Source organism: Paramormyrops kingsleyae, chromosome 14 (assembly GCF_048594095.1).
Source record: "Paramormyrops kingsleyae isolate MSU_618 chromosome 14, PKINGS_0.4, whole genome shotgun sequence".
In the NCBI taxonomy this organism is placed as follows: Eukaryota; Metazoa; Chordata; class Actinopteri; order Osteoglossiformes; family Mormyridae; genus Paramormyrops; species Paramormyrops kingsleyae.
In genome coordinates this window covers 10305775-10328539 of record NC_132810.1, presented here as the reverse complement: position 1 = coordinate 10328539, position 22765 = coordinate 10305775, and the positions used below count along the sequence as shown (strand labels likewise).

Here is a 22765-nt window from a genome sequence, read left to right as displayed (position 1 = left end):
AAGGCCGGTGCGGAACCTCCGAGTGCTTACAGCGTGGCCTCCCGCTCTTCCTTTTAGTACCAGCAGGCCCTGGAGCAGCTGGAAGGCCAGATCGCCCGTCTACAGCAGGAGAACAACATCCTGAGGGATGCTGTTAGCACTGGAGAAAGCAAGTGAGTCTCTCTCTCTCTCTCTCACACACACACACACACACACACACACACACACACACACACACAGTCGTGTAATCATATCTTTTTGGGTACCGCTCATTCATTTCTATGGGAAAAATGCTAATGCTATATCAAACTTAACCCCTGCCCAGCCCTAACCATAAGTAACCAAACAAAATACAAGAGTTTTTGCATTGCAGTCACGGATTTTTATAAAATAGTTTTCCCATATGGGGACCAGGAAACTGGTCGCCATAAGGTTAAAAAAAAAAAAACGGGTATTCATCATGTTGTGGGGACGTTTGGTCCCCGCAAGGTAAGGTATACCTGGACCACACACACGCAGTGAAACAACCACCAGGAAGGGTAGTACTTCTATTATGTTCTGCAGTGCAGTCACAACAGTGCAGGGTACTAAGCACTGGTCAGTATATAAACATGACTGCTCTAACCCTAATCAGCTGTCCTAGGAGAAACTGCGTCATAGTGTTTGATCGGCCAGCATTGGGTTTCCCTCTGAGTGTAGTGTTACCCGGATATCCTGGCCGGGCTGGTGTGGCTGACTGTGCTGGTGGCCTCTAATGGGGGGGTTTGCCGTGAGGATCATGTGCGTGGCATTGAATCGCAGGAGTCACACAAGCTCACACATACCCGTCACCTCGCGAGCCGGTAGCGGCCCCCATGCTAAGTGCCCCCCCCCCCTCCCGCCAGGCAGTCGTCGGAGCTGAACCAGCTGCGAGGAGAGTGCGCACGTTTGATGAAGGAGCTGTCAGAGGCCAGCGGCAAGCTTCAGCAGGAGGAGCGGCAGCGAAAGAGCCTGGAGGTCGGATACAAGCAGAATGTCTCTCAGTTGGAGGTAGGAAGGCAACCTGGTGGCTGGGCCTGGACCTCCATTCATCTGCGGTACAGCCGGGGGGGGGGGGGTGATGACAAGCGTGTGTATGTTTCTCCTTTCTGGTTGCTGGGTATGGATGGGAACCAAACTTATACTGCTAGATGTGACCGGAAGAATTCTTTTATAAGCTCTTCCTGTCACTCTGTTTTTGTTGATCTGCCCCCCTCCCCGTTGTCTGGTGCCTGCCAGGCTCAGGTCCAGGAGGCCAAGCGCCGATGGGAGGAAGTCCAAGGCTTCCTGCACAGCGTCAATTCCGACAGGGAGAACCTGCAGGCCAACAAGCAAGGTGAACGGAGCCCCCCTAAGCCCATATAGGCACCATATGCCCCCAACAGCCAAAAAGAAAAACATCATTTCAGGATCCTTATATGGCTGAAATAGCCTTCATATCAGTGATTTAAACTTTTTCATTAGTTTGTGTGCAGGTACTCATCATAATACATGCATAATCAGGAAGATCGACTGGCTGATCCTTACTGTCTGTGACTAAGCGCAGTACCAGTAGTCAGTGCTTGGAGTTATTAGGGGCTGAACTGAAATGTTACCACAGACCTGCAGAACCAGCTGCTGGCAGCCGAGTCCGAGATGAGCAGCAAGAACAAGGAGATCCAGACGCTGCGCACCAACCTGACCGACATGATGGTGTCCAAGGAGCAGGTGGAGCAGAGGCTGGTGCAGCTGCTGGAGGTGTCGCAGCACGCGCAGCAGGACACCTCCCTGCAGGAGCAGCTGCAGGTACCGGGGAGCCAGTTTAAGGTGCCCCAGGCCCCTGGCTGGGGGTGGTGGGGGGTCCCACATGGGGAAGGCCATAGCATAGAAACACTGGCTGAGCAGAGGTGCAGATCGCTCACTATCATATCTCTTCTGTTTGTAGAATCTTGTGACTGAAAACAAAGCCCTGCAGGTCCAGATTGACAACCTTCAGAGCCAGCTGAATACTCAGGTGAGGTCCAGTGTGCGCCGAGCAGCTAGAATGTCCAGTTTTATAGATAATTAGGGTGGCTGCGTTAATTCATTTTTCTTCCTGGCACAGACCACCACCGCTTTCCACTTCGAGGAACTTCAGAAGCTGTGAGTCATGTCCCAGTTCGATTAGCGGCAAAGTGGCTCCTAAAGCATCCCCTGTGGTTACGTTTCTGTGAAACAGGAATTTAAATGAACATTCTGTGTGTGTCTGTGTGTGGTGGTTATAAGGCTGTCTGACAAGGAGCTTCAGAGGAAGAGCCTGGAGGACACCCTCAATGCAGAGAGGAGCAGCGCGGCTGGCCGGGAGACGGAAATGCAGGTGTGCCAGAGTGCTTTTGGGGGTGCTGTGGGCCACATGCCTTTGCTGGTTGTTTTACTGGCTCTGTTTCGCATTGATGTTACTGTTATGTTGAACTTGTCGTCTAAATGCTTTTTCTGACGCCCATCCTCTCACCGCCAGGCCATGCGCACAGAGATCCTGGCGCAGAAGGCGGAGATGCAGAATATGCAGGCTCAGCTATCCGAACAGGTTAGGACTCTTAAGATATCGTACTCGGGGCTTGAGCCCCTTTGATTGATCACGCCCACTTTTGCTGATTCCCTGCCTCTCATTTTTGCTCTGTAGGCTCACTCGCAGCTGGCCTTGGACGCCTATCAGAAGAGGTGTGTGCCAGCCGTCGTACAATGACCTCTTTCATCCTCATTACTCATGATCACGTTGCCATCCTGGTGTGAAACCCCACGGCATATCTTGCTAATTTTCTTAATGCACACACGGCTTTACAGCATTCAGGAGAAGGAAGATAAGATAAAGACTGTGGAGCAATTGCTGGAAATCGGTATGATTGAGGTGGCCAATAAGGAAGAGGACCTGAAGGTGAGGCATTGGTTGGGCCAGCTCGGGTGTACCTAGGGAAGTTCTGCATGAGTCATTCAGCTGCAGCAAAGCAAAAGACCTGAAGAATGACCTGACTTTGACTTTAATAGTTAACATCTCTTCATATAGTTTTCATATGTGCTAGTTCATCAGCAATAGCCATTTGACCTCAGCCATTTTCGAAGTACTGCTTTCAATTGTTTTGTGTCAAAGCCAAGGCTTAAGTATAACCCCCCACCCAACAGAAACTGAAGGAGGAGAATGAAGCTTTGAAGCATGATGTGGAGGCTCTACAGCAGTACCAGCGAGAGCAGGTACCGCTTTAGACCGTTTCCTTCCAGCGTCTGTGGACAAAATGCAGGCTGCTCAGATGTTTCCTCCACGGTCTCTGACCCTGGCCCTTCTCTCCATCCTGTTTCCTGCAGACGCCGCCGGAGTCCGTGCTAGAGGAGCTGCAAAGAACGTGAGTGTCGCCTTAACGCCGGTCAGAGTCACCGTCACCCACGTGGCTTAGTGAAGTGAGCTTCTTCACAGACACTGAATGAGGCCCCGGAGCTGCTCGTTAAATTTGGAACCGGGGCCGTGTCACCATGTGCGTTTGAAAGAAAATTTAGGGTCAGTAACAGCTGACAGCTTCTGCAGGGCAGGAATACTTTACAGGTTTCATAGCAGCATTGTGTAGCGACTGGTTCGGACAGGCCTGGCTCTGTTCTCGCGTCCGAGCCATTTAGCTTGGGCTCTGCAGCAGCATGTTTTGGAGAACAGTGGCGTGTAGAATATGAGGCAGCTTCTCTGGCAGATTTGACATGTTATGAAATCGTTCCTTTTTTTGGAATGCTGACTAAAGTTAACGGTAAACATCGGGTGCAGGTCCTCTATACAAGGTGTCCCATGGGCCCCACCAGGCTGACTCACATGTTTACTTACAGGGAACGATCCACCTGTGTCTCCCACACGTAACACTCCTTTAACTGTTAAACATGTTTCATTGTATTGCCATTCTTGTAACTCCCTTAGGCGGAGTTACCATTTTGTGTCTCTTTAGAAGAGATCTTTAGTAAAGTCAGGCCAGAGGCTTTTTTAGATTTTTTATTTATTTTTTTGAAAGCTAATCTTGAGCATCTTTAGGTTTGTTTTCTAACATTTAATAGTTATTTATAAAGTTTTTACCTCTTTGTATCTTTAATCTGTTATAATACCCATATACTCTTATTAATATAGCCCTAATTGGCATGGCGTTATGTATCAGCGTAACTAACTGGGTGATTGTGGCTTCATACAGCTTGATCGGGGGGGGGGGAGAGAATCACCTTAAATATATAGATACTTTATTGATCCCCTTGGGGAAATTGGGGAAATAAACTTAGCGAGTTTCATAAATGAATGTGTAGAATTGTAGAAATCTGTCAGTTTGATTAGACTGCCAATGAGAATCAGTGTCCTCTTAGGGTCTGTGCTCGCCAGACGTGGACCAAATACATGGCTCCACTACTTGACTCAAGTATGGACACTCCTGGTCAAATATTACTGCAATACGACAGAGCGTTGTTCAATGAGATTTAAAGTATTGGCATACTAGATTTTTGAAAGTATTCAAAAGTATATTTTATTTATAATGTCAATGCATTGTTGCCACTATGCTTTTCTAGAACCTAATATTAATGAAACAACCTGTTTAATGCTCTGACTTGCATATAGAACCTGTAGAATAAAAAGCTTGTGGAATATGCTACAATGCCTATAGAAACACAATTGAATCAACAAAAGGACAGCCATTGTTTTCATGTTTTTAATACAGAGATTGATACCTAATCTGTGTGTGCATTCATGCAAATGCGTGAATCGGGCAGACAGAGAGGAATCATTGTAGATGCAACTTCCTGAGAAAAATAAAAAATAAAACGACCAACCCAGACACACACCTCTAGCTTCTAACTTCCACAGCATAGCAACTTGCCTGACAGCGTAGGAGTAGTTTACTGTGATTGGTTTTTCTTCTGTGACAAATACAATATGGCCTGTAGCGTTTTAGAAAAGGATTTGTCCGCTGACTTCACAGCTATGCTTCAAAGTAATGAGTAACAAGAACCTTCATAAAAATGTAGTCAAAAGTATATTTGTCTTTCAAATGTAGTAGAGTAAAACTCATAAGTTTCCAAAAAAAATTATACTCAAGTAATGTAAAGGTACTGGGAAAGTGTACTTAAGGACAGTACTCAAGTGAATGTTGTTACTGTCCACCCCTGGTGCTCAGTTTCTTTGGATTTATTCCACTCCACAGGGTCCAAGAGAAGGATGAGAGGCTGAAAATGTTGGAGAAGAAGCTGCAGGCAGAGTTGGAGAATGTGCTAAAACAGGAAAGTGTAACGCAGGTGTGTGTGTGTTTCACTTTAGCTGTGCTCTCTAAGCGTCTGTACTTTACGTTAAACAGCCAATGGACCTCACTGGACCTCCTTGCCCCCTTTCCCCCTGTAGGAGCTGGAGAAGCAGGTGAAGTCCCTGACGGCAGAGGTGGACCTCGCCAGGCAACGGGAAGCTACAGAGGCAGAAGCGTCCGGCACGAGGCTCCGGGAGCTGCAGGCACTGTGAGCTCTCCGTGACACTCCTCTTTGCACCCATGGGATTGTTTTGTTTTATTTGTGTGATGGTTATCTAAGAATTAATCCTCCTTTTTTTTTTTTATTTGCTGTGAGCTTTTTGAGGCTTTAGTCAGGAGTTCAGCTGGTGCAGCTGTTTGCCGTGGCCTCTGGCAGCCCAGGTTGAGCCTGGTGTGCTTTACAAGTGGTGTGTGGCCACCTGTACGTTAAGATCTCATGTGCCCTTTTGATTCCTTCCAGATTGGCCTGGAAGGAAGGCTTGTGATAGAGGTCCTGGTGAAAGTGTGAGGTCCTCAGAGTAGCCTGAATTCTGGGTCATTTGTATAAAGCCATTGCACTGTCTTCATCCCCTAGGCTGGCTGGCAGAGATGAGGAGGTGCAGGACATGCAGAGGGCTCTGGTGACGGGGGCCAGGGAGGCTACCAACAAGGAGCAGCAAGTCCAGGTGAGGCCTGGCTCCCCAGATGGACCAAAGGACCGTGCGTAGGATGGGAGGGGCAGCCTGGCCTACTCTGACCTCTGCCCTTTGCCCATTGGTTCTGCAGGCACTGCAGGAGGAATGCATGGTCCTAAAGGCCAAGGTGCATGACCAGCAGGTACTTAAGTGCTATTTAATGTCTCTAGGCAAGTGATATGGAGGGGAAAGGGCATTAGTATTGCTATGTTAGCTAAACAGCTGGAAGCTAGCTTGCTTAAATGTTTTGAGCATATGGGACTGGCACCAGTGAGGTAGCTAACCAGTGAGGGGTCCAGCAAAGTAGTTAAACTGCATTGGTTCAGTAAAAATATTTTATGTTAAACTGAGTTTATCCAAAGCAGGTTCTTGAAGAAATAATTAATAGTAATAATTGCCTGAAGGTCCCTCTGGCAGAACTGACCTTGTACGTCTGTCTGTTTCCACAGGTGGCGAAGGCCGAGGGGCCGAGCCAGGAGCTGCTAGATTTGTAAGTACCGCTGCTCAGTCACCATACCCTCCTGCCTCCCACGCTGAGGCTGCCTCCTTGTGGTAGTTTGCAGGATGCCTGCTGCCTGTGTGACCCCTGTCCTTATCCCCCTCCAGGCTGGCAGCAAAGGAGGGGCAGGTGTCGGACCTGGATAAGGAGATGACAGAGCTGCGGGCTTCTCTGGAGCTGCAGCGGAAGAAGAACAACGTAGGTCTCCCACTGCACGCAGCGCTGGGCTCCCTGCAGCTGGTTCTGCTGAATGCTGCACAGCCATGTCGGTGTAGCCCTGCCTACACGCCCTCAGCACACACTTGCCTAGCACATGCCAAGAGGAGGCTCCTGGCAAGCATACGCTGGGCTCTGGTGCCTGCTGTTGGTTGGTACAGTAACATGGTAGAGGACCACTGCCAAGTGGTGGTAATGGTGCCCTCTGGCAGTGGGGGGGGGGGGAGACAGACTATCAGATGGTAGTTCCTGTGATGGTAATTTGCATGCTAAAGGTTGGTAATTCATTGCAGATTCTGTGGTGTGTGAGCACTGCTTTCTGGCTACTGGTCTCCAGTTTGTGGTCAATAGTGCTTGGATTGGTATTGTTGCATGGTAGCAGTTTTAATAGGCTGGGGAGTAGAGCAGGGATGTACCCCAGGGTATTGCACTTTTGGGGTTTGTGCCTGAAGATTGTGTTCAATCAGAGCTTCCAGATCTATAGGCTAGGGGGGCAGTACCTGTATCTGTCTCTGAGCATGACGAGGTGCTCATCCACATTGACTCGTCAAACCTGGAGCCTGGGGGGAGAGCGGGGGCACGCAGCATCGTAGGACAGTGTAGACCTCTTAGAGGATGTCTGCAGTATGCGCTTCAGCAGCAAGAGCTGGTCTGTTTTTGTATGTAAAGTGTTTTTGGTGTTTGAATCATTTGTGGGTCTCAAGTTCAGTGGCTACCTCTGAATTTAGTAGGAAGGAACACAAGACAACAGCAGAAGTAACGTGAATTCGTGAAATTTGGTTACACTTTTTAAACTCTAAACGTACCATATTCCTCCTATAACACCACCCATTACATTTTTTATCTTATCCATGGAGTGATGTCCACTATTCCACATCTTGGTCCAAAAAAAAAGGAATGAGATGTCATTCTTTATACAGTACTCTCTTCAGCCCCTCATGGGTGTGCAGCATAATCTCTCAGAGCATCAGTCTTTTCACTGTGTGTCTATGATCTCATGGATGAGCTGTGAGAGGACCTGTCTCGCGGCTGAACTGAAAATGGTATCTCTCTGAAACTGACCAGGAGCTCCGGGAGAAAAACTGGAGCGCAATGGAGGCTCTGTCAGCCACTGAGTCGATGCTTCAGGGGAAACTCTGCAAGACCGTCCAGGTTCGCACCCCACCTCCAGTCTACCATATTCTAGAGTAAAACTGATGCATCCAGAGAGCAGATTGCCGCAAATTTTAATCCAACGAATCAAAGGCACCTTCTCCAAATGATCTACAGTGGCTGCTGCATACTCGTTCCCGTCCATCTTTGTGTCTGAGGCCCTTGTCGCTGAAATCGGCTGCTCCCGTGTCTCCCAGCATGCCTTCTAGGGCGAAGCATCTTAGCTATGGTGCTTTACCAGTTCTTTTCAATATTTCCTCTCTGTGTTTCCATCAGATGCTGTGGCATTTCTCACATGCTTCTCTGCTGTGCTCTGCCTACCAGGACACGGCTGGACTGGGACTTTAGTTTGTTTAATGTATTAAACTAATAGTTTTTAATAAATATCAAGCAGGAAGGAGTATGCAGCCACTGATCTCATCTTAATTCTTTAGTCTTAGGTCATTTAATGGTTGTATCTGTGCCCTTTTGCCACCTCCTGTCATGGTATTCGGTATTAAACCCCCCCACCCCACCCCCCCATACCTCTAAACCAGCATGCCCCCCTCCTCTCAAATCTCACCCTTAATCTGTGTGTTTTTTTTAAAGCTTTATTTGTTGTGTAGATATGGACGCCGTAATTAGGCTCAGGTTCATTTACTCTTTCATCTTAATTACCAAATTCTTGTTACAGTTTTGAACAAACTGCTTTTTTCCCTGCAGCATCTGTACTCGCATGAGGGTTGATTCCCTGCCGTACACGGAACACCGTCTAGCTCTGTGGATGTTGTATTGCCCTCGTACACATACATCTATATGCTTGAAAATAATTGCTCTCCCTCCCCCACTATCGGCAGCCTTCTGTGCTGATGGTGTGTCCCTTACCCTCCCCAGGGCTGTGGCTGTTCCCCTCCTGGTGGTAACTGTTCCGACTGGCCCTTTCTGACTCTTTCTGACTCCATGTGGGAGCTTTTGATATTCCTGGCACACACGGCACCCTGTCTGTGCCTCGCTGATGAGTCAGAGAGGGGGCAGGACACTGTTACTCTAAAATAAACAAATGGTCCTGCTTGAAGCCATTGACTGTGATTAATTAGAAGGTGCCTTTGAGAAAAGATCAAGCAGGGTCCACCACACACTTTTGATGATTGCAGGCCTTAAAATCTTGGTCCATTTCCAGATTTAGGTGACATTTTGTTGTCTGTTTGTTTAGGTGACATTTTGTTGTCTATGTTTTCTTCCTGATTGTGGGAGTAGCTGTCATGTTTGCTGTGCAGTATGGCTTTGCTGGCTATTAAGGTGGAATTTAAGCTAAACCAGGTTATGGGCTGACTGTTGAATTTCTGAGACTAAAACAGAGGATGAGAGATGAACTTTGCTTAAATATAAATGTCACTGTATCGTGTGTGTGACACATTCATGTTTCTGCTCCCTGCCAGATAGTCCATAATTTTGTGAGCTGGAAGGGAGCAAAAACATGGACTGTCTGGGGGTCCCAAAGGACTGTGTTGGGAAACAGTAATATAATGAACCAACGGTGGGGTGAAAAGGGCTTTTATTTGAGTTATTATTCATATCATAAGTTTATTTCTTCTTTCATATTTAAAATCGCTCTTCATCCAGAAATGACTCCCTTGAGGAGAGCAGCTGTCTTTGTTTTGGCTTTTTAAAGACCATTTTACCTTGGAGCTGCTGGTTTTCCAAGATTTTTCTGCAATTGTGACTGCAAGTTCAATGTGACCATTGCGGTGAGACACCTATATGTGCAGTTCCTGTAGCTAAATGAATGTCCTTACTGAAGCGGAGAGGACTGGGCACCACGTTCGCTCGCAAGTCTGTGCTGAAACATGAGTGTGATGTGAGTGAGCCTTTCCTCAGGGGTTCCAACTTGGGAAGGGGGGGGGGGGAGACAGAATATAAATACCACACTTGATCAAAATATTCTCCATGCAAGTTTTTTAGAAGAGGTGTGAGATTTGTTTTATCAGTTGAGTACGCCAGCCACTGGTAAAGACTCACACAACTTCAGCTAGTGCTCCATTTGTGCTGTTGGCTTGTTGAGGTGTCTTCCAGACACAGCACAGCATAGCATGAAGCCTCTTAGGCTGTTAAGTCATTTCGAACTTGTTTTGACATTTTAGACGTCTGTTTGGGTGATTGTTCTTTTCTAAATATAGCAGGAACTACATTTAAGCATGGTTGTGAACAATGGTACTGCATAGCATAATATCCTGTGCCAGAAACGCAGTGCTTGACAGAAGTGTTACTATAGGTCACCGTAAATGTAGAGTAACATGATGTAGTTTTTGTTTTTAAGTAAAAGCATGTCTACTGAATGCCTTCAGAGATGGCAGTGGATGAAGTTAAGCTGAATTGAGCCATACCAGAATAATTCAGAAGAATACAGACATGTGCTTTAAAACAGGCTGACTCAGACTGCCACACATGGCTGACTGAAGGGAACAGTCTCGGGCGTCTCTGGGGCTTCGGGGCTGAAGTCTCATTTTAGAGATGTTGCTCTGAAATCCGAAGCATGAACTGCAGCTGGAGGGAACTTGTTCCACCACGCTGAGGCTCTGGCTGTTCACCCAGGCCTGACCCAGTAATCCATCTAAACGTTTGTTTTCGGCCCTTTTTATCCTCCACATGCAATAGTATTTGAATGATGGCACAGTTCTCTTGATTGCCTTATTTCAGTACCAAAGCCTTAAAATAGTCTTTAGCTGGTACCTCACTTGGATGGGGGTCAGGAGGGCTTACTATGGTAATATAAGTGATACTTAAATTACAAATTAGTTTCCAGCTGTGCACTTTAATCCATTATTTAGGTATCCAAGGTAATATGGCTGGCTGACTAAGACCCCTTTCTGCTAAATAGCTCCACCGTGAATTAAATTATCTTGTGTTCTCTTTGCTAGGTCTGTGCAAATATAGTCATGCACACTGTATTTTAACAAGAAATTCAAAATGAGGAGTAAAGAATGAAAATGTACATTTTCCTGTACGCGACTGGGCTAGCTTCTGTTTGAAAGTGTCCAAAAGTCAGTTTATTCAAAGACTTATAAGAAGCAAATGCAGGAAATAATTTTCAGTGCATGTGTGTATGGTCCACATGGCAATTTTTTAAACGTTTTTGAATAAACATAAATATGCTTTGCAACATGTTCAGACAAGTAAAGGCTGTGTGACACTACTTTGTTCTCCTGTGACCTTTTAAGTTTAAACTTGCAAGATTTGAGTCATTTTTCAAGAACATTCTGTATTACTGGGTAAAGTTCACTGCCAGTTTTAGTGGAGTTTCAGCATGTGTATGGAGGATAACTGACCTGTAATGGAGTAGCTGAGCTTGGTGTCTGTGAATAGGTTTCTGATGTAATGCTGGGATTTGTCCCCAGGAGGTCACTGTTCAGTCCTGAGATGTTGCAGAATCATATGAGGATATCTTGGTCGAACATTGATTATGGCCAAAACATTGATCGTTATATTAGTGCTGTACTACCAGGCTTCTGGGGGGAGACAGGGCTGGCTCCAGTTGTGCTCTATGGCCTGGGAGTGCAATATGGGGCCGGCTGTGTTCAGCCTGCTGTGTGCTTTCTTTCCAGGACAGTCAGAAAGCGCTGGAAGTGGCGGAAGCAGAGTGCCAGGACATCCTGCGAAGGCTCTTCCCCAGCGTGCTTCTGCCTGCAAGCCGGGTAAGCGTTCATATGCACATGTAGAATCACAATTTGACCCCACCTTATAGTCGTTCCAGAAAAAAGTACCCAGAACATATGCTTTCGAAGTCCGTGTAAGTGCAAACAAGTATTCCTGATAACACACACACTCTCACGTACGCACATGCAAGTCATGTGACACGCTCACACCTTGCATCCTTCCCAGACTGGCACACAGCCCAGGGAGTCTGAGTTACTGTGGATGGAGGCATGAATGTGTGAAATTTATAGCGACTGAATGCATGTGAAGTCAAATGTGCTCAGGAGATCCTTTTAAACCATGAACACATCAAAGGAGAACATTGCTCAGTCACGGAAGCCGCTGGCGTCCAACTGCGTGCGTAGGAGCGGCTTGATCCTTCCTGGCACCTTATCGTGTTTCTGTTATCCCACCCCCCCAGAACCACCAGGAATGGCTGCACAGGTTTGAAGCCGCAGCCAAAGAAGTAGCGACGACAACAGCAGAACCTGGTCAAGTTCGTGAATTGGAACAAACCAAGGTAACGACAGAGTATGTCAGGATTCTCCGCAGTGAATCTGCTGGTCCTTTAAGGGACCAAAGTAGTACAATATTTTCAGCTTTTATAGAGCACACCAACTATATAGTTTATCATGTTTCTATCTGAAATAATTACCCAATTTCATGTTAATTATTTAACAGACCAGGGGGAGGAGAGTTCATAATTTCTTAAGCTCCATATCAGTGTTGAATTTTAGGGTGGAGAAAGTGGGTCTGTATTATGTATATTACAAGGGCCTCTTTGCAAGTAGAGAAATATTTTGACACGTGGCATGGGGAATTTCACAACTGTTTAAGTGGATCTTTCGAGTACTGTGTTTCTGCTTCTCTTGGTATTTGCGAACAATTGATTATCCTAAAATTATGAACATACTGTTTTAAGGATCCCCTAATATATAGTTTTAGTTTCTGGTAGATGTAGAATGAATGCTATTCATTTTTTTATACTCCTAGATATTAGAAGAAAAGCTGAAAGAGTCTGAGGAGGCCCAGAAGGTTCTTCAGAAGGACTGTGAGATGTACAAGAAAGTGCTGGCAGAGACGGTGAGGGGCCTTGTCCTTTTTGAAAGGGGATCATATATTAAAGGCCCTGAAGTGTCTGCTCAGGGACCCAGGTGACATTCCCCGTTCCTGTGACAGGAGGGAATCCTGCAGAGGCTCCAGAGCAGCGTGGAACAGGAGGAATCTCGCTGGAGGGTCAAGCTAGACGTGTCGCAGAATGAGCTGAAAGAGGTAAGCAAAACATTCAGCACCGCAAAGCCTGCGCAGTGCTGCACAGCCGCTTAACTATCAACTGTCTGACCCAGATGAATGTAAAGATGGTAGCCCTGGAGAATGAGGTGGACAGATTGACTCTGGAGTGTGGAGACCTAGAAAACGTGAGTCTCTTCTGGATTCTCTTCCTAGTGCATGTTTCACATTTTCCGTTGGTATCGCATTCTGTAGAACTGGCCCGTCGTGATCAGCCCTTTTGTTCTACCGGCTTGACAGGTGAGATGTGAGAAGCAGCACCTGGAATCCGAACTTGAGAGAGCAGAGCGTGAGAGCGCCTCCTATGTGACGGAGGTCAGGGAGGTGAGTGGAGAAATCGATTCGTGTTATCAGTGTGAGGCACTTCGTAATGGGATTCCCTTTGACACCATAAGGTGTGATCCATGCTTGGGTCATCCCTGTTCACCTGTCTTTGTCTTGAACTTTGTATCTTCAGTATTTCCACCTTGATAAGTAGTAAAGGGGGCTGAGCTGCTGAATGTAGGCAACATTTATCCTAGTGGGGGAGAGCTGCGGTTCTGTTTTGCTGTTATGTAACTCAATAACAGCCTGGTTTACTTATCTTAAACGATAGAAATGGTTAGTGGCTCTTCTAGGAAGAGAGGGGGAGCTTCAGCACCTCGTCACTTAAAATCCCTGGCATTTTTCCCAGCTCTCTGCTACCAGCCAGATAAGCACATTTCTCACAACATGCCTGTAATCCTGTTATCACAGCACTGTATCACCCAGGTGCCGTCTAGCAGAGGGAGGCCAGGTGCTCCTCTCTTCCACTGTTTGGTTTGTTTCTCCCAGCTGGCCCTCTGGCCACCATCTAAACCAGTGTCAAACTTCATTTCAGCTCAAAGATCTTTTGACTGAGTTGCAAAGCAAACTCGATGGCTCATATACTGAAGCGGTCAGACAGAATGAGGAGCTGAATTTGGTAAGCCCTGCCGACTCAGAGTAGCCCAGCAGATGCCTCTTACCTGTGTCATCTCTGCTGACCGCTGGTTTGAGGGTGGGGATGGCAGCCTGGTGTAAATTCTGGATACACAGCAGCTTTGGTGGTGCTTGTGGACGATGGGGCAGCTTTGTCTTCCTGTGTAGCTGAGAACTCCCGCTGGTATTTTGCATTACTCTGTCTTCACTATTGCTACTACTACAACTACTACTACTACTGGTGCTAGAAACTCACCTTTATTGGCAAAAGAAGCACTCATGCAAAGGTCTCACCTGGTTTACTAGCTTTTGTATTACACTTTCTGACACGTGTTGCAACTTGCTGTGCAAATCTGTCTACAGCAGCATCACTGCTTCATCTGTCCAGGTGTCCTCCTGTCTTCTAACTCTGTCCAGTCAGCCTCCAGCTGGATGTGTTGGCTTTGCGTTATTGTTGGCCTCCATTTTGTGTTTGCATACCTGTCTAGATCATGGTGCACAGTTGTTTTTGGTTTTGCCAGGTTTTTATGAAACGTCAACAACTGCAGTACTTAAAGGTGCCCATTACCTTTTAAAAAAGCCAGTGGTTGCCCTTGTGACACCACACCTGATCTCTGCAGATGAGTGAGACAGCAGTGGCTTCTTCCTAACATGCAGCACGCCTGCAACTGTGTGCTGGGGCTCGGGGGTTCTAAGCCTGAGCTTTCATGGTTGCCTTTCAGCTGAAGACCAAGCTAACAGAGACCCTGGTCAAGCTGGAGACGGAGGAAAATGAACGGCAGAAGGTGGCAGGCGACCTCTACAAGGTGAGGTGGGGTTCCACTGAGCTTAGCTCAGGCCTCGGAATCCAATGCATTAACATACATACAAGCTTCTTAAATATCTTCAGAGGTTATATGGTAGTGTTAGTCAGCAAAATATTTGCACTCATTTGGCAGATGCTTTTGTCTAAAGTGGCATACAAGTCAGGTGGATAGTGCCTCACAGGCATACAGCTATCAAGGAGCCAGTTAAGGTACAGTGCTGCTACAATGAGCTTTGTGTTAGTGACCGGTAACACATGTGAGGCAGCCCTGGAGCCGGAAAATCATTAGAACCTGACATCTGAAAAGCCAGTCAGATCAGAACACCATGAGGACTGGGTTCCTACTACATGAGGGTGAAATGCAAGTGAGCATCCAGTGTGTTAAACTGAAATAAACACGACGTTTATTTGTTAACATTTATTAGAGACTCTCAACATCTTCCTCCCTCCATCACGCGCACAAACACCAAAAAAAACACTAACATCACTCGCATTACCGCCGCACCCCTTTTACCAGAAGCACAAATGCTGGGTTAAATAGTGCAGGTGAGATGTAATATATTAACACAGTGTTGCTGAGAGACCATAAGACAGAAGAGTAAGTGAAAACAGCAGGTCAGTGGTAAGATGACACAAAGGGAGAGGCCGCAGCCTCCATGGACCAGAAACCACAGCTGTGTAAATGGTCTAATATTAGTTGCAATAGTAGTGCGTGAGCCACTTATAGTGCTGCTGTGGTGAGTTCTGATTGGTTTACCTTCTCTCACAGGCCCAGCAGTCTCTGGACCAGATCCAAGCAGAAATCCTGAAGGAGACTGTGCAAGCAGACCTGATAGAGAACAGCACATTTGCAACACAGAAGGTGTGTCTGTGTGAGAGTGTCGCCCCTGACTCTTAGCACCTTAGGTGATTGTGTGACGCGTTGGCTGCCGACCTTGCCTCCGGCATTCCCGGGCTGACGCCTGACCGTCCACTCTGTCACTCAGGACGAGATGGACAGAAAGTCGGCGGCGGGGCTGAATGAGACCGTCAAAGAGCTGCAGCGGCTCCTCCATGCTGTGAACAGGAAGCTCCTGAAAGGCAAGGAGGAGGTGAGTGTCGTAGCTCAGGCTCACAGCCACCCAGCCTACATTGATCACACCCACTAAAGTGACGGCGGAGGATGGCCCTTTGACTCTGCCCCCAGAGCTCATAAGTTTAAAATGGATTTAACCAGCAGTAACATGGTCTGTTTCTCAGTGTCTCAAGGATTGACGGACCCTTCATGGAGTATCTAACTTGCGATGTCTGTCTTTCAGGATGGGGAAAAGGAGACTCCAGAAGTATAAAGGGCAGTGGAATTACACCTGGCCCCACCCCAACCTGCGGTGACCCCCACACACACCCTTGTATTTCCTCTTCAGAGCTAGTCACAAACACTGAACCAATGGTTTTGCGCCCGTCTGCATATGCACACCCAGCCACACTTCCTCCATGCTCTGTTGCTCTTTGGGAGAGAGGAAGGGGCGGGGTAACTGTGCATCGCCGCTTTAAGCGACACCCCCTCTGCGTAACTCAGCACATTCCTGACGTGACGCAGCCGGCCTCCGACTGACTGACACTCCATGGCTCAGTGCTCTGTTCCACTTCACATCTTTTATTTCAGCAGATTTTCTTAAGTTTTTGGCAAGAAGGGAGATATGGGCTCAACTCATTAAAAATGGTATTTATCAGTTTAGTAGTCTTGTTTTTTTTTTTTTTTTGTTATGAAAAATTGTGCTGCATAGTGCAATAGGGACCTACTTACCTGCACTACATCTTGTCGCTCCTGGACCTAACACACGTTACATCTGTTGTATAACCACATGTGCAAATACACGACACATTAGTCGGTAGAATCCTTTTGGTTTTATTTTGATGGGCCCGGCTGGGGAGTGAAGATCAGTGGAAGGTATCATGGAGACAGGTGACACTGATCTACGTGGGACTGTGGCTAAAGGGGGTGATTCCTTTGAGCCTCTTCTGCAGGAGCTGGCCTGACACACCAATAACTCTTTTTATCTGCTTTAACTACCCTGATGAAAGCCTTCCCTCTCTTCAATAGTCCACCCTTTGTTGCTAATTTCATTAATATATTTTTTTTTTGTAAAAGGTAACGGTTATACAAGATTAAAAGGGATGCTTGATAAATACAGAGCCCGTACTTTTGTGTGATTAAGGTGTTGCAGATTTTCTTGTCAGCGTCTCCTGCTTTTGTCCTCATGCCTCACCAGCACTAGAGGGAGCCAGAGTATAAGATTTTCCCTATCCCATTAGTAACAGTGGATTCTATTCTCCGGCCGCCAGCAGTCATCTTACCACCTGCAGCCTCGGTTTTTTTTGAATGCCTACACAAAACAGAGCAGCATGAAACACTGGAGATAATCTGTGTCAGCAGAGAATTATGGGAAAGCTGGTGCACCAAGATGTGTGAATTAGTCCCAGACAGACTGTGGGAACCTTGTAGTCATGAGGTCTGCAGTGTGGCAACCCTGGAATGTGGTAGGAGAAATTAGCTTTAGAAATGAAAGTTTAGTCAGAGACTGCAAAGTTCCTTCATTCCTCTGAACTTTTCCATTGGTACTGTTGGTTGCAGGAAAACATCAAGGCTAATCTAATCTAGGAATCTACTGGGTGTGACCAGCAATCACTGTTCAGACTAAGCAACAGGGATTGTCCTGATTACTAAGAAGCCTATTGCTTAGTAAGGTTTTATCTGCCTCAGCCAGACCACACGCCTGCATAGGCTATTTGCTGGTGTGCCACAGCAACAATGGTATTTATAGTGAGCTCCTGGGCAGCGTTTTTATAGTCATCATGGCTGCTGATTTTTCTGGCCACCACCTTAATGTCAAGTTCCCGCCTGCTGTTTCAAGTTAGTCTGAACTGCCAAATTTAACACTGCACTTCCAGAGCAGACGAGCATCCTTCTGTTAGGCAGCGCTGCCGAGGCTGGACTTGAAAAGAATGTTTGTCTCCGTGGAAAGGGTGTGGGGGAATCAGCCCTTCAATGGGCTTATTCAAACTGTTGTGTCAGTCTCTCAAAGGGACGACTGTCCTGCCCAAATTCAGAATTGTCTTAAGATGTTTTGTATGTGTTTTTCCAGGGAGTATGAGCGTAAAGAGTGAACAGTCTGCTTTACACGGTATCTTTCATCATAGACAGGCTACTAAACTGGTCCCCACCACAAATTCAAACATTAGGCTCCTTCAGGGAAAAACGGCAAGTTGCCCTCATACTCTCACTGGCACGTGGCCCCCCCCCAGGCTGTATTCCCAGTGCTGTTGATCAGTGAGTAGGTGGGATCTGATGGGGGTATCCCTTGGGTGGCAGACTGCTGAGAGACAGGAAGGTCTGCAACAGGTGACATCCCTTAAAAAGCAGCCTGTGTCTTTTGTGGGTAAGGCTGAGAGGCCACCGGTCATCCTCTGACCTGCTGCTTCAGGACACCAGCGTTCTGTTTGGGTGGCCACGCAAGTAAAGACCTACTTGACGGAGCTGTTTGTTTTCTTATTTTTGTGACATGGGTAAGTATCTTACTAAGTCTTTGTGATGACCAACAGAAGGCCCCCTATTTGAAACTACAGCAGTATCAGTGAGGAACACTGTGCATGAGACTCTGTGCTCTGTTATCTTCCCACATTATGTTTTAAATGTAAACATTTTTATACTGGAAAAAGTTAGACAATTCCACAATGCGCTGCTGGTTCCCACTTTAGACGTCTCCCCCTCTGGGGAGCTGCACATCTTGGAGCAGGCAAGGGCCTGATTGGAACTTCTCCTGGGGGGTCAGCGGGGAAGGTCATCCAGGCTCCGGCTCAGCGCATTCCATGCATTCCACTGGGCGTGCACCCCCAGCCGATGGTGGCTCTGACTGGCCGCGACGCCCCAAGGGCCAGTCGTCTCTGCAAACCATTGGATTTGCCTGTGGGTGGGCATTCTGGGAAATGGGTGTTCAGAGGCGGACTCCTACAAGTCCAACCACGCTAACAGTTGTCTCTAGTGTTGATGTTCTACTAGGGCTCATTCTGCAATTGCTGCTGCAGCTGGGCACATCTGGACAACCCAGCTGTAAGTGTGAAGTTCTCTTTGCTGGAAAATGTCCGACTGCTCCTTCCAACACGTCCTGCATTTACACATCACACACGCAAAATGTATGCAGATAAATGACATTCCATGACCTTTCCCTTGAACCAAGAAATTGAGCTGTCAAACAAGATCTGACAGTGACTAATTTACTCCATTGCCACAGACAGAGTAGGTTATTTTATCTTTCGTTGGACTATTCAAGGAGGGTTGTGATCAAAAGGATGACACCCAGGCTTCATTATGACTTGTTTCTGTCTGGAGTGGTCTTTAGCTGTCTCTCTGGCCATTAGAGACACCAGCTTTCTTTTACCATTATGATGATATGTGGTGTGATCAGGGTGTGACTCGCGTCCTTTTGGAAGAGCGCAGCATTGATGCTTTTGTCCTGGCCAGCTCACATAAACTGTCCCCATGCTGGGAGGAAATTCAATATGGTGACCGGCATGTGGCCGGTGATGTTGGATAATCTCCGCAGAAGCTGTTTGGAGTATTGTGTTTTCTTTTTTTTCTTCCTCTGGGTAGATAATATAGAAGAAACAATTGCAAGGTTTCAACTGGATGTACAGGGTGAAAGGAGAACTTTGTGTCTACTGAAATGTAGCAATTTAGACAGATTTGGCAGTTACAATGCAGAGAGCCTAGCTATCCCAGCCCCCTAACACATAGCCAGCCAGGCGCTTTGAACGCTGGGGGACTCCACCCTGTCACGCTGCTGAGTCACATGTTCACACACACAGTAATTACTCCAAAAGGCTGATCGTGGCTGTTCTGTTAAATGAGGTGTCAATGGGGCCCTTCTGTTTGAGTCCGACTTCAGTGCACACACAAGCATTTACACTGACCCAAGCCTGGCCAGCCACACGCTCAATTACTCATGCTCTCACACACCTCATCTGCCACAAACTTCATGGAAGATAACAGCTGTCTCCCAAAAAAACAAATGGAATGTCCTGGTTACACAGCGCCTGAACACGCATGTCTGTCAGTGGGGGGTGGGGGTTGTATTTGCCCGTGGATGGCTCCTTTATTCCTGTCACGGTGTCTCTGCTATGTGGGAGGTCTAGGCACAGCCGTATTTTATAGCATTGCAGAGCTCTTTAAAACGCTTCCACACAGCGATACCACCTCTGCTCCAGCCATTACCACTGACACTGTGTTTGCACAGGAGTGGAGCGCCCTGCAAAATCTGGAGGTGGACGTAGGGTCTGACCTGGCCAGCCGCAGGCCGGTCGCTCCCTGCACCTGCTCTCAATCAGGACAGTGTGTGCAGGAGTGCCTTTGATCTCTGATCCCTCTCCCCACTATGGGGTAGGGGGGGGCAGACAGGAAGTGGAGAGGCAGGATTCCTTTCAACAGACTTTCCCTCTGTCAGCTAGATAAAGAGGAAGGAAGCGAGGGAAGGGAGACAGGCAAATGGGGTGGAGAAAGGGGGCCGGGCTACAGTCATTCACACAATGCGGCTGTAAACACTCATAAATCTGTCGGGATCGGCACCGGCCTCGGTGAGCCATCGCTTTATAACGCATGACAGCCCAGTCTGCAGCTGCAGACACAAAAGGACTCTGCTCTGCACTTAACTAAATAGCAGTGCACTGCGGTCTAGTGCTCTGGAGCTACGCTGACAGGCAGGCCACACTCGGAGTCAGGAAGGCAGCTTAAGATCGACGCGCCTGGTTTAGATCCATCAAATGTCTCACATTTATTTGCCAGCCGGTCTTGCCATCTTCAACGACAGTATCTCTCCTTTACAAAAGGTTTCACATTAGTTTGCATCGATTGATATCACAGTAGCTGACACAGAAGAGCGTAATTGCAGCAAGTCAAGTAACCATGGAAGGAAATTTGTGTAGAGGAGAAAAATCCACAGGACAGACAAAAAAGTGCAGGAAATAACCCTTAAAGATTTCTGACCATATTTTATGTTTGAGTCACAAAGATGCGACTGTTTCCAAGAAGCTTATCATGCAAAAATGTCTGAATGCGGTTTGGGTCCGAGCTGGCGTTGGCTACGGCTCATTACTAGTTAGCTGCATTAATACCTCCTACAAAGCTGACTTCTGGCTGCCCCTATCAGCAGGGAGGCAAGCTGTCCCAGCAGCCACTCCAGCAGTGTGTAGAGCAGGGTTTCCCAATTCCGGTCACAGAGGGCTAGTCTGCAACACAATTTGCTCAAACAAATCTTATTAACAGGTTTAGTGGGTGTTTTTATGAAAGGAAATCTGCAAACTTTATTGCAGACTGGCCCTCCAGGACTGGAATTGGGGAACCCAGGTGTAGAGAAAGCAAGGTGCTGGATAGACAGCTTTTCAGACAACTATGCACCCTGTCTTTGAGACAGTGGGGGGATTTGATACCACATTGAAAATGACTCAGTAATAGTGGAGACCTTACAGAAAAAAACAGCCAGTGTCTTTTCTAGTCACTCTTTGGGCATACTGATGTTCCTAAACCTCGTGTTTTGTGAATATAACTCTACTAGCTTCATGGGTCATGAAAAACAGTGGCAAGACTGATAAAAACATCCGTGACAGTACAGATTCCTTGTCCACTTCCATACACACTGAGCCACAGCAGAGCACATGAAATTAAGAGTGATAGAACAGACACCTGCCCATTATTGAGGTGAAGAAGGTGATCCTCATTAGCTACTGCTGAGGGAAAAGAAGGCCTTATTATGCAACAGACCAGGAGGTGGGATGGGCTCCCACTGTATACAGTATGTGTCTGCTCTGTGAAGCTATCTCCTCACTGGGAGCTCGGTGCCTTCAGGACAGGATGGCAGCTTCCAGTGCGACAAGTTTGGGAGACAGCAGGTGGCAACGGAAGTGCATTTGTGACTAAAACGCTGCTGGTTCAAGTCCCCGGTGGGGCTTTGCTTCTGCTCCCTTCGCCAAAGCATTTGACCTGAATCGTTTCACTGAAATGTGGAACTCTGCAATGGAGATAAAAGAAATTGAATTATTTTCACTAAATGTACATGCACTCCATGTACTCACTCTCTCTCTCTGTTTTATAGGCTAATGAGGAAGTCACAAGGACTGACCTTCCTGGTTTTTATACATTTTGCTGTAACTTCACAACTCAGGCTGTAATCCGAGCTGTACACATGCTATTTATGCAGTGACTGAGTTCTCTTTCCAGTCATAAAATGTCTATAATATTTAATCAACTGCGATTTTATGCATATATTTTTGTGGAGTGGGGTGAGCTTGTTGACAGGCAGATTAGCTGTATGGACTTGCCAGCTTCATCTCACCCCAGGCAACTGAGTGCAAATATCAGAATAGAAGTGTATTAATAAGCCTTTGGATCAGGTCAGGGGGAGAGAGTAGTATGAGATGTGGAATGGTTTCTCCTTAAGGAAATGGTTATTTTCAGCCCATGTCACAACTCTTCGTATGCAGGCACTAAGGTGCGCGAAACGGCTGAGGACCAGAGAGCCTAGAATCTGGCAATGGGTCGCATTTGGCCATGGTTGTAAGGGTCAGCGTCTTTGTGAGGTTCTTCTTGTGTGACATGGCTGTGTGCTTGTGTATTAGCCTATAAGCTGGGTGAACAAATGGACCTCAGTTACCACGTGTTAGCAATGGCTCCTATGTTTAGATGCTGAACTGTCAACTGTGTGTAATTATAACAAATGCCTCCAACAAGGCACTGTTATTTATCTTTTATAATACCAGTTGGATGTTTTTTTTTTCTGACAGCGCTGATCTTGAATAGACGTCGTGTATTTATATCAAATTAGTGTAGATATAATTTTGGCCACATACTCTCTATGTTTTATCCATGTAGAAAAAACTGGGACTTGGTGATTTCTTCGATGTACGTATCGCTGCACCGCTGCTTTCCCGACAGGAAACACACCATATAGGTTCCGTAGATTCGCACTCTGTTTCATTTAGTAAATTTAATCTTTCACAAGATTATTATTTCCAATCCATATGGCTTAGGTTAATTACAGTAATTTCTTATATAACACCGTAAATAAACACAAGTTTCATGAAAAGTATATATACATTCCACGAAGATTGAAAATACAAAACTAAACCTTTGTTTACCATCCATTGTTTTACACACGACGAACGAATTTAACACCTAAGAAACCACCGAATATTACTCTATGTTTACATAACAAAAAGGACA

The 22765-nt window shown here is 46.7% G+C and overlaps 1 protein-coding gene across 1 annotated transcript in view; it reads left to right on the top strand.

The window, feature by feature from the left end:
- Window positions 1-16226, top strand: part of ktn1 (kinectin 1) — a 28059-nt gene extending 11833 nt beyond the window's left edge. Inside the window, exons 8-37 of the mRNA XM_023828218.2 lie at window positions 58-152; window positions 864-1008; window positions 1237-1333; window positions 1598-1782; window positions 1922-1990; window positions 2081-2118; window positions 2242-2332; window positions 2474-2542; window positions 2639-2676; window positions 2800-2890; window positions 3136-3204; window positions 3316-3353; window positions 5172-5262; window positions 5366-5475; window positions 5842-5932; window positions 6033-6083; window positions 6391-6431; window positions 6548-6638; window positions 7722-7808; window positions 11390-11479; window positions 11902-12000; window positions 12474-12563; window positions 12660-12752; window positions 12827-12898; window positions 13011-13094; window positions 13630-13713; window positions 14432-14515; window positions 15284-15376; window positions 15501-15605; window positions 15813-16226. Of these exons, the coding sequence (XP_023683986.2) occupies window positions 58-152; window positions 864-1008; window positions 1237-1333; window positions 1598-1782; window positions 1922-1990; window positions 2081-2118; window positions 2242-2332; window positions 2474-2542; window positions 2639-2676; window positions 2800-2890; window positions 3136-3204; window positions 3316-3353; window positions 5172-5262; window positions 5366-5475; window positions 5842-5932; window positions 6033-6083; window positions 6391-6431; window positions 6548-6638; window positions 7722-7808; window positions 11390-11479; window positions 11902-12000; window positions 12474-12563; window positions 12660-12752; window positions 12827-12898; window positions 13011-13094; window positions 13630-13713; window positions 14432-14515; window positions 15284-15376; window positions 15501-15605; window positions 15813-15842 (2511 nt within the window). The 3' untranslated portion in view covers window positions 15843-16226. The remainder of the gene's footprint in view (window positions 1-57; window positions 153-863; window positions 1009-1236; window positions 1334-1597; window positions 1783-1921; window positions 1991-2080; window positions 2119-2241; window positions 2333-2473; window positions 2543-2638; window positions 2677-2799; window positions 2891-3135; window positions 3205-3315; window positions 3354-5171; window positions 5263-5365; window positions 5476-5841; window positions 5933-6032; window positions 6084-6390; window positions 6432-6547; window positions 6639-7721; window positions 7809-11389; window positions 11480-11901; window positions 12001-12473; window positions 12564-12659; window positions 12753-12826; window positions 12899-13010; window positions 13095-13629; window positions 13714-14431; window positions 14516-15283; window positions 15377-15500; window positions 15606-15812) is intronic.
- Window positions 16227-22765: the final 6539 nt, after the last annotated feature.